The sequence below is a fragment of the Diabrotica virgifera genome, chromosome 7 (genome assembly GCF_917563875.1).
Source record: "Diabrotica virgifera virgifera chromosome 7, PGI_DIABVI_V3a".
NCBI classification, from domain to species: domain Eukaryota; kingdom Metazoa; phylum Arthropoda; class Insecta; order Coleoptera; family Chrysomelidae; genus Diabrotica; species Diabrotica virgifera.
This window is the reverse complement of record NC_065449.1, coordinates 12,813,053-12,827,004: the sequence shown is the minus strand read 5'-3', so window position 1 is coordinate 12,827,004 and position 13,952 is coordinate 12,813,053. Positions and strand designations below refer to the sequence as shown.

Genomic DNA, 13,952 nt, shown 5'->3' with positions numbered 1-13,952 from the left:
ACTTGAAGAAGTATGTAAATTTTAATTTTTTGAAATTCACCTAGTGATCTCACGAAAATTATGTCGGTCATCTGGCAACCCTGCGACGGGTTGTCACTGTCACCTAGCGTGACGACTTTGACAGCTGTGTTTGACAGTTGTATTTACTAATTTTTGCAATGTAAACATATTTTGGTGAATGAAACCTGAAAACTGAATTTAGGTTACCGAATTCGAATTGTTCTAGATATTCAATCAAACAACCTTAAATATTGAAACCGAAAGATACGATGAAAAGTAACAATGCTTGAAGGGCACAGTTTTTTTGAAAACGACAGTGATCTAGCCAAAACAAGTTTTTCGGTTTTTGTTACTATTTTGTACATAAAAGTGCTCTACATTTTAGTTATGATTTTATATGTTTTGTCACGGTTCAACGAAATCGTCTCATTGAGTTAAACTATTCATGATGTTGACTTTCTCTGAGGTAAGTACTTACTATCGTCTTTGAATTCAACTTACAAATGTCGTGAATTCATGAAAACATTGCTAAACGATTTTGGTACTAGCATATAAAGGCGCAAGCTTTTCCAACTTGACATGTATACAGTGTACCAGTAGATTCCAGTTCAATTAATGATCAATGCAAATTAGTAGGTCATCAACTTAAGTGGATACCCTCCTCCACTAGGGGATGTGTTATTTCGCTCAGCAAGGAGGTGAACATTAACACGACATCCGCACATAATTCAGACGTTCATCATTCATCATTTTGTGAAAACAGTGGACCTGAGTCTAATCCAAACAATATCGCATACCAAAACACTTGAAGAAAATATCGAAAGACCTTTACAATGACGACAGTCATAGACTCTTTTCTGGGCTTGTATCAGTTCTTTTCTATCTTTTTTGGCGTATCTTGGAGTATTCTCATCTCTTTACTTAGTGCTCATAATTTTCTTAATTATGTCTGTATATTGTTTTCCATTTCTCTGCAAATGAAACCATAACTGTATGAAAATCAATGTGGCCTTATATGAGTAATTTGGTAGAGAATGTGTTAAAGAATATTAATTTTTTTCCAATTTCTTAGGATATCTAAATGTAGCAACAATGTGGCATGTGTATAAAGTTTTATTTTATCCAATATCTACATTTATAATTGTTCTATGCTCAGGTGGAATACTTATTATTAAGTTAATTTTATTTTTAGCCTGCAAAACAATCTTGGGTGTTATCTAGAGGAGAAAAAATTGTATCTATAAGTAAAAATGAGGCTGCTAAATTAAAGAATCAGGACATTCTTGCAATAAACTTCTTATTTCAGAATTTTAAAAATGAAGTAAGTATAGTGGGTACACTCGGTTTTTGAATATTTTGACATTTATTGAAAATTAAAATTTTTTAGGTTTTTTACAGTTGTCTAAGAGTCTAAGCAACAAATTAGTAAATTAACGTTCGTAAATTGGCATTTTAAATCTTTAAAGATGTTTTATCAAATAATTACCTTCAAAATTTGGCTGAAAGACTTTGGTCGATTGCCTTTTGGTACCTTGTATCAATAAAGTACTCTCTCTACCTCCAAATCTGGATGAATGTTCTTAAAATGGTGCATTTTTGGCCCTAAATTTAAAATTGAATGTATTTAGCTGAGAAATGTGAAAAGTCTCCTTGTTTTTAGCAAACCTAAGAAAGCAAATTATTTTCATACATTTATAGAGTATATTACATACACATAATTTCTTTTTTCTAGTTTCAAGGATCCATTTTGAACGAAGAAGATGGATTTGCCACTCAACTTCAAGTATCTGTCTTTTTGAATGTGATTTACAATCATTATATTAATCCAAAAAACAAGTTTCTTGTATTGGTCGTTTCGCCTGGATATTTAATGCAAAAATGGAATACCAGGCTTGAAAACTTTGCAGGACTGAAAGTTAGCATTGTTAATTCGAAAAGTAGGTACAAAAGTATTTTTTTTTTTTTAGTTTATACCCCAAAAATATATTTTACATTATTTTTATTTGCCATTCAAAATCATTATGCTAATCTGAATTTCATATTTACAAAACCTATGTATCAACACACTGAAACATCCACCTTATACTCTGGACATTACTACATGTGACTATTATAGAAATTGTGATTTAAGACATATTTTAAAATGAAGTTTATTTTAGCAAACCTAGCAGATTTTATTGAAGAAAGTCGTTTGGCTCTGCTCGTTTCATTTGAGAACCTTAAACTTATCGAGAATTTGTTGGATTGCAACTTTTCCTCTGTTGTTATCGACCATTTCGATATTGTTGCCACTAAACTGATTGTTAAAAGACTTAGCGGAGATTTTAATATTGGGATTACAAGGAGGAATTTTTATGTAAGTTTTTATTGTTAGTTTTTTTTTTATTTGTAGGAGAGCTAGTTGCGTTTTTTGACAAAATAATAATGTTTTGCCAATTACTTTTTTTTAAACAACAAAAATTAAAATCTTTAATAGTTGCATCAAAAGTATACTACGAGCAGAAACATGGAAACAGAATGAAACTACCACTAAAAAACTGCAAACTTTCTTTAAAAAAATTCTTTCTTTTCCGTTCTTCGCCATTTGTCAAGATTTTCCCTTATTTTGTAATATCTCTGCTAGGCTGCTATTGATACACTCTTTTATTGGTCTGCCCCTTGTGTTTTTTCCTATTGGTTTAGCTTACCACACTCTTTTCACTTGCTGTTACAGTCTATTTTATATCACCGAAATAGGCTATTTTTTCTCTTTTATTGTGTCAAGCAACGGTTTTATTTTAAGTCTGTTTCTTATTTCTTTATTTCTGAGTCAGCTAGTCCCTCTTGTCCCCATCGTTCTTCTGAAGTATTTCATCTTTGTTGCTTGTATCCTTCTCTGACGACTTCTGTTTAAAATCCATTTTTCTGCTCCATAAGTCAATGTTAGCATACATATTGTTTCACATATTGTCACCTTCGTTTTCCTTATTATTTCTTTATTGTTGAGGAATACTCTATTTAGCTCCTGGAATAGTTTTCCTGTACTGTCTAGTTTGTTGTTGAAATTGTCCTCGATGCTTCCTTTGTTACTTATTACTGTTCCTAAATATTATTTGTATATATTTGTTTGCTTCATTCTTTGTTGTTCTATCACCACTTTGGTTAGGTCATCCGTATCTTTTTTACTTGTTATTTTCATTATCTGCATATCTTTATATCTGTATTTACATTTAGGTTGTGTTTTTTGCTTCTAAGTTTCATTTCTTTAAATTGTGCTTCAGTTTTTCTGCCATTTCGGCGAATAATACAATGTACCGGGTGTCCCAATAAGAATGGCTCTTGGCCATATCTCAGGGACCGTTTATAGTACAGCTTTGAGAAAAAATATTTATAACAAAAGTTGCCTCGGGAAAAGCCTGGAAATTATTTTCATAATTGTAGGTACACCGCTAGAGGGCGTAATAGCATATCAAAAATTAAAAACTCAAAATTTTACAAAATTTACTTAATTAAAGGGCACTGTAAATCCAACCATCGTATTCTTCATAAAATGCTGCGCATAATAGGACTTTTCACAAACGCTTCTCGTTTCTTTCGAGCTTCTGTCATATGTACCGGGTGTCCTAATAAGAATGGCTCTCGGCCATATCTCAGGAACCGTTTATAGTACAGCTTTGAGAAAAAAATATTTATAACAAAAGTTGCCTCGGGAAAAGTCTGGAAATTATTTTCATAATTGTAGGTCCACCGCTAGAGGGCGTAATAGCATATCAAAAATTAAAAACTCAAAATTTTACAAAATTTACCTAATTAAAGGGCACTGTAAATCCAACCATCGTATTCTTCATAAAATGCTGCGCATATTTGATTTCACAAGTTTAAGCCTACCTTTGCAAATACGAGGTGGGGGTGAGTGGGAACCTTCTTATGAAAAAATGGCTGTAAGTCCGGTTCTGCTAAATCGAATTTTGCATACTTGGTCTTGTTGAAAACAGCTCTTTTTCGTCAATGTAAGTGTCTTATTTTCGAAATAGCCTAATAAGTAATATGCAAGTTAGGAGGCGTTATTTTATTATTTTCAGAAATCTAGTTTTCTTTGGAAAGTATTCAGTACAAGTATGCATTTTTTATCATGTATTACAAAATTATACCAAATTAGCAACATAATACCGAAAACTGCATGTCGATACCTTTTTTCTATCTAGAGCTATCTTAAGAAATATGTAAATTTTAAACATAACTGTTACTGTCACCAGTGTCACCGGTAAACGAGGTTAAGGAAAAATAGTGTGCTATGGAAAAAACAAATAAACATTTTCCAGATGTAAACGTATATAATTAATTAAAACAACAATAAGACAAACAACACTATAAAATATAACAAAGAAATAAAAGCAACTACTTATTTAGTCTTAGAGACTGCCTAAATGTTCAAATTGTTGCCCATCATTTTCGATGCAAGCATTTACTCTGTCAAGAGTAGATTGAATAGCAACAGATTTAACTGTTTTACACTTTTATTTATTGGGGACGGATTAAAGTTCTTGTTTTTGCCGCTAGGCCCACTACGCGAGAAAACACGATCTAGAATCTAGAGAATACGAAACGCCATTCAAAGCATTGCGAAAGCAGAAATTGAGACTGCTGTTCAATCCACTCTTGAAAGAGTATGCTTGCATCGAAAATGATGGGCAACAATTTGAACATTTAGGTCGTCACTAAGTAATTGCTTTTATTTCTTTGTTATATTTTATAGTGTTGTTTGTCTTATTGTTGTTTTAATTAATTATATACGTTTACATCTGGAAAATGTTTCTTTGTTTTTTCCATACACACTACTTTTCCTTAACTTCGTTTACCGGTGACATTAACAGTTGTTTAAAATTTACACGTTTCTTAAGATATCTCGAGATAAAAAAAATATATCGACATGCGGTTTTCGGTGTTATGTTGATAATTTGGTCTAATTTTGTAATACAGGATTAAAAATGCATACTTGTATTTAATATTCTCCAAAGAAAACTAGATTTGCGAAAATAAATAAATAACGCCTACTAGCTGGCACATTACTTATTAGGCTATTTCGAAAATAAGACTCTTACATTTACAAAAAAGAGCTGTTTTCAACAAGACCAAGTATGCAAAGTTCGATTTAGCAGGACCGGACTTACAGCCATTTTTTCATAAGAAGTTTCCCACTCACCCCCACCTCTTATTTGCAAACGTAGACTTAAACTTGTGAAATCAAATATGCGCAGAATTTTATGAAGAATACAATGATTTAATTTCCAGTGCCCTTTCATTAGGTAAATTTTGTAAAATTTTGATTTTTTAATTTTTGATATTCAATTACGCCCCCTAGCGGTGGACCTACAATTATTAAAATAATTTCCTGGATTTTCCCGAGGCACCTTTTGTTATAAATATTTTTTTCTCAAAGCTGTACTATAAACGGTTCCTGAGATATGGCCGAGAGCCATTCTTATTGGGACACCTGGTACAATGTATCCATAAACACACACATATATGTGTATTTATGATTTGAATTCTATTCTCTCGTATGCAGTATTTTTTAAAGATTTTCTTACATTCTTTCACGATCTCATCTATTATATTTATAAAAAGTTCTGGTCTTAAATTACCTCCTTGTCTAACTCCTTGCTTTGTTTCAAATGGTTGCGATTGCATATCTTGTATTTTTATTGTACTTATTGTTTTCATATTATTATTATACTTTTAGTTACTTCTATCACGTATTGGCTTACTTGTTTCGTTTTCAGGCTCTCCCATATAGTTCTTTTGATTGAATCAAATGTTTTTCCATGTCTATAACACTTGTGTATACTTCTTTATTTCTTTGAGGTTCTCTCTATTCCTGTTGCGTAACGAATATACAGTGTTATGTGTTATGTCCTTTTCTGAATCCGCTTTGTATGTTCTGTAGTTTATGTTCTATTTCCATCCTAATTGTTTTTCTGTTATTATTTGATATATTTTTGTTGCTTCACTCGATAGGGATATACATACCTCTATACTCTTTCCTTTGCTTTTCTCCTCATATATTTCAATATTTCTAGACTAATTTCATCGCTTCCAGGAGCCTTCCCAGTCTTTATCTTTTCTATTGCTTCCTCTAGTTCTGGTTTCAGTATAACTTCTGTTTCCTCAGTATTTTCCTCTGACCCTCCAATTACATGTTTTCATTTCCTTTTGCTTTTCCTTGCTCTCCGTTTAACAGTTGTTCGAAATGTTCTCTTTATCTTTCCCTTTGTGATTGGTTAATATTGTTCCGCTTTTGTTCATTGTTAATATATAATAATACTGTTTCAGAAAAACCCCGATCAAAAATTACAATGGACGATGCTGAATTGGGCCAATCCTGGCACAGCTGGTCGGTTAATAGATTTTTGTCAGTAAGTAAATTCTCTCTTTTACGGTTTTTCATTGCTATGAGGTACATATAATATAGGTCTTGTACATTTTAGGGCAGACAATGACAACTACGCCAACACCCGTGACAACTACCACTACTGGTGGCTCACCTTAACATGGGAATTCTGTGAAAACTTCCAAAGAAATTCAGACGAAGAAGAAGACGCCTCGCAGCTTTCCGAATTGCCCAAACCTGTGAAACGCAGTTACAAGGGCAAAAAAAGAAAAGTAGAAGAACAAATCGGCTCCAACGAAGAAGAATCGATCAGTGGCGACCATTTTAAGAAAAATCAAAAGAAAGAAATTATTAAATCCGATCATAAAGAAGAAGTGCATGAATCTTTACAGGAAGCAGCAATAAATGAAAAGCTTGATTCAAGCAGTGATTCTGATGATACAGTTGAGTACAATCTAGAAGAAGAGAACATTCAAGAACAAGAACCGACAAATTCAACCAATAGTTCTCACACCACACTGGAATATAACAAACAAGACATTCCTATTGTTGAAAAACCTTCTACTAACTACCAAGAGAGTGGCATTCTTATGGATATCATTGAAGGTACTGGCAGAAGATCCTCTGACGTCTTAGATCGCGAGACACAGTTGAATTTGAAAAAAGAAGAGCTTTATTCACAGATTTTTGACAATGCTGAGCCAGAAGAGGTTCATAGCCAAGCCTCAGATTCTTCTGAATCATTTTTATTATCGTTAATTTAAATCTACTTCAAATAATTTAGGTTTTCTGAGCATTCGTAGCGGATTTGTGTTTTGGTGGGAATAGTTCTCAAAACCCAGCATAATTTCAGTTTTTTGTAGAAGAAACAACCATAGAATATAAAATTTGCAGCTGGAAATTTTCAAGGAATTGATTGTATTTTCCAAAATCCATTGGTAATGAATTGCCATAATAAAAGCTATGTTATAGCTATTCCCAGAAGCAAACCAAACATAAATCATAGATAGATGATAAATCGAGGCTGTAAAGGTTATAAATATAAGGGTTCTGAATATAAAGAATTAGGATATACAGGAGTATATAGGTTTGTACCAACTCGATACAAAACCGTTCTTGAATCGTTAATCGCATGCGCAATAACTAATAATTATGCGCAGTAACACATTTTTCGTTACTGCGCATACTCGTAACCGTTCAAGAACGGTTTTGTATCGAATTGGAACAAACCTTATATTAACATCGACTGAGTACTTCTACTATTCCCTACTTAAAAGATACTGTCGTAGCTTTACTATTTGTAAGAGTGAGACAGAACGAACAATGAAAAAAAAAGATGGTGTCGTCATTTAGTTCTGCCGACTGCTCAGTCGATGTTAATATAGTGCGTCCTCGAAAATAGTGCGTTCCTTTAAGGTATGGATATAATACACAATTTAGAACAAAAAAGTCCTATAACATTTTTTTTAAGTTAACCGTTTCCAAGAAGAAATTTACATTGTTCCCCATATAAGTGAATTTTTATTTTCATAAATTTTAATGACATGGCAACGTAGCCTAGAGGAACTTGCTGTGACTGGAAATTTAACCTAATAACCCCTTGTTTATTTACTATTTGAGGTGTGATTTTTGGGGTTGTTGACTTCGTAGGTACCTACCTGCAAAATAATGGATATGGGTTTGGTTGATATTTACATTATTTTACCTACCAGATGCAACTGACCTACAAACCTACTTTTTTAATCTTTAGAGTTTTGAGTTGCGCGTTGTTGCCAGACTTCAATTTGCAAATCAGAATGTATTTTCGTTTTTTGGTCAAACGGATGAATTTAGAAAAAAATGTTATAAGACTTTTTGCTCTATATTGTGCCTTCTACCTATACCTTTACGGAACGCACTATTTTCGGGGATACCCTGTATAAGTATATGTTCGGCTATATCAAACATCAATAAAGTTATCTGTCAAAATAAGTGTGTTCTTTAATAGGACTTTCCACAAACGCTTCTCGTTTGTTTCGAGCTTCTGTCATATGTACTTACTCCGGGCGTTACAACCCTTCGTGGGGTTTAGCCGACTCAACAACATGCCTCCACTGTTCTCGGTCTTGAGCAACCTCCATCCAATTCTCCACGCCTATAGTTTTCAGGTCTCCTGCTATATTATCTAGTCATCGGAGCCGAGTGTCTTCTTCCAGTTGGGACTTCCTCCCACACCAGTCATACTGTTCTTTGGTCAGAATATCTTCGAGGTGTCCTGTCCATTGGAGTCTTCTGGACTGTATTTCTTTTATGATGTTGGCGTCTGGGTAAAGATTTTCGAGCTCTTTGTTAGTTCTTATCCTATATTTTGTCCTGATGCTTCATCCAGCACATGCCCAAAGATCTTCCTTAGGATTTTTCTTTCCCAAACACGTATTCTCTCTTCGTTTGCCTTTGTTATCGTCCACGTTTCGCTTCCATACATCACAACGGGTCGTATGATTGTTTTATACACTTGATTTTCGTGCGTCTTGTTAGTTGTTTCGATTTTATAAGGTTTGGAGGGCAAAAAGACATCTGTTGCCGGCCTGTATCCTATTGTTTATTTCTTGTGATCCGTTATTGTCTTGTGAGTTATTGTTGTTCCAGGATACTTAAATTCTCTAACGCGCTCAAAGTTAATCTAAGTCATTGATGTTGTTCTGAAGCTATTTCCTTGTGGCATTTTTATAATTACGTATTTTTTTATGGGAAATAAGCCACAATTTTATTAAAAAATGAATTTATTAACGTTTCGAAGCCCAAATCGGGTTTCGTTGTCAAAATACAAAATACTATTTGAAATTATTTATATAAAATTTCGTTGTCAAAATACAACGAAACCCGATTTGGGCTTCGAAACGTTAATAAATTCATTTTTTAATAAAATTGTGGCTTATTTCCCATAAAAAATACGTAATTAAGTCATTGATGTTGATGTTATGACCGATTCTGTCTCTGCTTTGGTAATTGCGGCTCATATACATATATGTCGTCTTGTTTTCGTTGATTTGGAGCCCCATCTTCTCTGCTTCCTTCTCGAACCTCACGAAAGTCTCCTTCGTCCTTAGTCGGGTGTTTCCTATTGGATCGATATCGTCTGCAAATGCGAGTAGTAGGTTTGGTCCTTCTCGATGAAATACTGTATTCTGTCATATGTCGTATACTAATATTATACACGGATTATACGACATATCACAGAAGCTCGAAACAAATTAGAAGCGTTGATAAGCCCTATAAATTTAGCACTATTTTAATCAGTTGCAAACAGACATGAAATATTCCTTTGAACCGTTTACTTTGATTATTAAACAATTTATATTCAATGTCAATTACATTGCCATCTGTCAAAATAAGTTGCTCTGGAGTAAGCCTAGCAAACAGTAGGTCTGTTCCTTTGTTTTTGGTGTAGCACTATAGTTTTAAGTAAGTGTAGAAGTGCTACACTAACTCGTTCCTTAGGAAGGTGTAGTGGTACAATATGTTGTTTCATTGAAAAGTAGCAAAAAAAGTCTAACACTAGTGTAGTTGAATCTACACCTGCTTCTGAGAGGGTAGTTAACTACACTCGTCTTGCACAGTATATCCAACTGAACTTGACAACTGTTTAGCTGTCCGATGTGTTTGTTTACAAAAAAAAAAGAATGTGTGTGTACTTTGTACGCACGTAAGAAGTTATACTTCTATTACAATATAATCTAACTTCATATATTATGATTTCAACGAAATCAATATAGGTACCTATCTAAACAGTTTTTTGTATTGTATTTAGATATTAAACTAGTTTTAGAAAGAACAAAAACAATACCAAAAATAAAAAAAAAAAGGATATGACTTTGGCCGGATTTGAACAGGGGACCTCTCGATCCCTAGGCGAATGCTCTACCGATCAGCTACCACCGTTTTTGTATTCAGTCGATCATTTCTCGGACATAATTACAATCACCGTGACAGATACATTAATTGAAAATAAACATTTTCAATAATACTTATTAGGAGGAAGACAAATCCACAGACATAAAAATTATAATAAATATATTTACTAAAAACACTAATAATATATTCTTTTCACGCACACCTTATTTGCGCTACATAACTTAAAATATGCAGCGACTAATACCATACTGTCGGTGTGCGCATGCGCCAGGGAATGTAAAAATTCACCCTCGTGCGTAAAAAAGTATAACTTCAAAAAATCTTTTTGTTTTGGGTTTGCCGCTGAAACTACATACACTCGAAAGTGCCACTAGTAAACAAAGGAACAAACCTATTAAAACCTTATAAATCTATCATCTACAGGTGTAACTGTAACTGTTAAATTTACAATTAAGACTAAAAGTGTATGTTGTAGATATATCTTGAGCCTTCCATTGTACAGTATCGAGTACTGACTATTCCAAGTTAAATATTTATACAGGGTGTTTCATTGGGAAAGTAACATACGTTAACTGTAGAAAGAGGACATTTAGGCGGTCTCAAAAATACCATACTTAATGGGTCTTACTCCATTAATAACAAAGATACTGGGTGTTTTATCTATTTTGCCATTTTTTTATTTGTTTCATTACTTTTTAACCACACCGTATATTTATTTTATATTTGGCACGCAAATATCCTTTAAGGTTTACAATAAATTAATTTATTTACAAATAAATTGAAATACAGCTTACAACTTGTCAACCGCACTGTATATTTATTTTATATTTAACACGCGAATATTCTTTTAGGTGTCCAATTAATTATTTTATTTACAATTTTAAAAAATCCAGGTCCGGATTAAATAATATTGTAAAAATGTTCCGACCCAAATAAATACCCTGTATATTAATTTTTTTAAATGGATTTTGCATTTGAAAAGAGCATGAAAAACTAAATTTAGTGGTATACTTTCAATTTTCGGCAAAATGATTTTTCTGATAAAATTTTGAATTTGAATTCTGAAATTATGTCAATTGCGAGAGCTCTAAGTAGAAAAAATTAAAATGCGACTAAATTTTAATTAATACCATTATTTAATTTAAGTTGGTAAAATCTTAAAACATTTCAGTGTTTTTTATTATGTGACAAATAGGTTATGGCGAATATTCATCTTTAAATAATGAATAAATAATAAAGAGTCAATAAAGAATACATCACTTTAATAAACATAGTATCTAAAAATTCTAACAAAACAGAAAAAATTTGCAGCATATTAACTATTCAAAATTACGACTATCAAAAATTATTATGTGTCAAAATGTTAATATTTTACCAATTTAGATTAAATAATGGTATTAATTAAAATTAAGTCATATTTTAATTTTTTTTTACTTTGGGCTTCGCCATTCACATAATTTCAGCATTGAAATTCAAAATTTTACCGGAAAAATTATTTTGCCAAAAATTCAAAATATACCATTAAATTTAGTTTTTCTCATCCTCTTTTCAAGTGCAAAATCCATTTTAAAAAACTTAATATACAGGGTGTTTTTTGGGTCGGAACATTTATACAATATTTTTTAATCCGGACCTGGATTTTTTATAATTGTAAATAAATTAATTGATTGGACACCTAAAAGAATATTTGCGTGTTAAATATAAAATAAATATACAGTGCGGTTGATAAGTTGTAAGCTGTATTTCAATTTTTTTCTACTTAGAGCTCTCAAAATTCACATAATTTCAGAATTCAAATTCAAAATTTGACCAGAAAAATCATTTTGCCAAAAATTCAAAGTATACCACTAAATTTAGTTTTTCATCCTCTTTTCAACTGAAAAATCCATTTTAAAAAATGGAATTTACAGGGTGTTGTTTTTGGGTCGGAATATTTTTCCAATATTTTTTAATCCGGACCTGGATTTTTTACAATTATAAATAAATTAGTTTATTTTACACCTTAAATAATATTTGCGTGCCAAATATATTATAAATATACAGTGTGGCTAAAAAGTTATGAACCAATTAAGAAAATGGCAAAATAGATAAAACACTCAGTATCTTTGTTATTAATGGAGTAAGACCCATTAAGTATGGTATTTTTGAGACCGCCTAAGTGTCCTCTTTGCCTCTTTCTACAGTTAACGTATGTTACTTTCCCAATGAAACACCCTGTATAATTTTCTATTTTTCAGCGTTATATCAAAAAATTAAATTTTTTGTGCTAGATTGTCTAAAAAACTATTATTATTTTCTATATGGTATTTCTGCCTCGTTTCTTTATAAAACCTTCGTATTAGATGGATATTATCTTTGTTTACAGCATTTTGAAAAGCTATTTGGTATTTATCATTGTTAGTTAATAACATTTGGTTTTGAATATTTTAATAAGACTTGTTAGTAGGTATGTGGTATTTTATTGTTTATTTTATCTATCGCTGTTTGTTAGTTATTTTTATTAATAAATATTAAAGTACACTTTTAATATTTTTTTTACCACACTAGTCCAGTCCAAAATTCCAAACCGAATTTTACTAAGAATTTCAATTTTCGGACACCAAAACAGATGCAAATGTTAGAAATTTTTGTTAGAACCGTTCTCTCAGAAACAACGCTTGAAGCGACTAGCGATTTTGACGCACGCGAAATCAAAGATATGATATTAACCTATAAATCGTGCACATGCTTGTCATTTTTGTCTGTAATAATTTTTGTATTTTTGTGTTTTTAAACTAAAATTGAAACAAAAAAGTTGTTGGATCTTGAATTTATAGTGTACTTGTAATCCTGTTATAATTTTTCCGTGTGGAAATATCATTTTTTATAGTTTTATTTAACGGCAAATAAATTGAGGTTAGAATGCCACCGAAATGTGAAAAATGCCGTCTTAGTATTGCTGATGATGAAAAAGCGGCCCGTTGCGATAGTTGTGGCGTTTATTTCCATTTGGAAGAAAAATGTTCTAGTTTGTGTGCCAGTGAACAGCGGGCTATTGTAGTTCAAAAACGTTCATTGATCTTCTTTTGTGATGATTGTAAATCTGCATTCAAGAAAGTTCCCCAATTAATTAATAAATTTGCTGCTCTTGAGAACAAAGTTTCTTCCTTGGTAGATAAGATTACCAATTTGGAAAAGGAAGTTCAAGTTTTAAAAAATTGAGGCGCTAGTTCGATAAACTCAGACACAGTATCCTATGAAGTTCAGGACCGTATTGCTAGGGCAAACAACTTAATGGTGTATAATGTTAAAGAGTCTTCTAGTACCAATTTGCAAGAAAGGATTGATAGAGATAAAGCCAGTTTGGAACCTATCCTTCATGAACTAGGTATAAATTCTAATGTTATGCTTAAAGTAATACGAGTTGGCAAAATAAATCATGGTAGATCCAGGCCTATTAAAGTTGTTACAAATAATTCTTATGTAATAAAAGATGCAATGAAATCTAAAAATAAACTTACCGATGGAGTTAAAATTAGTTACGATAACACTAAATTTCAGCAAGACCAGCTAAAAATGGTTCGGTCTGAACTTCAGGCAAGAAAAGATAATGGTGAACTTGATATTTCTATTAAATATATCCGTGGTATGCCAACAATTGTGAAAAAAGCTCCAAAAAACTGAAACGTTCTCCTTTATTACTTTATTACCA

At 32.1% G+C, this 13,952-nt stretch overlaps 1 protein-coding gene across 1 annotated transcript; it reads left to right on the top strand.

Annotated features, from left to right (window-relative positions):
- Positions 1 to 137: 137 nt before the first annotated feature.
- LOC126887772 (uncharacterized) lies at positions 138 to 12,781 on the top strand. The gene is made up of 6 exons (XM_050655578.1): positions 138 to 466; positions 1,193 to 1,321; positions 1,733 to 1,937; positions 2,160 to 2,356; positions 6,310 to 6,392; positions 6,465 to 12,781. Exons 1-6 carry the CDS (start codon positions 446 to 448, stop codon positions 7,129 to 7,131), a joined length of 1,302 nt encoding a protein of 433 aa, XP_050511535.1. The 5' UTR covers positions 138 to 445; the 3' UTR covers positions 7,132 to 12,781.
- The last annotated feature ends 1,171 nt before the right edge of the window (positions 12,782 to 13,952 follow it).

Coding starts and splice junctions, on each gene's coding strand:
- LOC126887772 (XM_050655578.1), top strand. CDS start 446: ATGATGTTGACTTTCTCTGAG. Junction 1,322..1,732: donor TTCAGAATTTTAAAAATGAA/GTAAGTATAGTG, acceptor TCTTTTTTCTAG/TTTCAAGGATCCATTTTGAA. Junction 1,938..2,159: donor TAGCATTGTTAATTCGAAAA/GTAGGTACAAAA, acceptor AGTTTATTTTAG/CAAACCTAGCAGATTTTATT.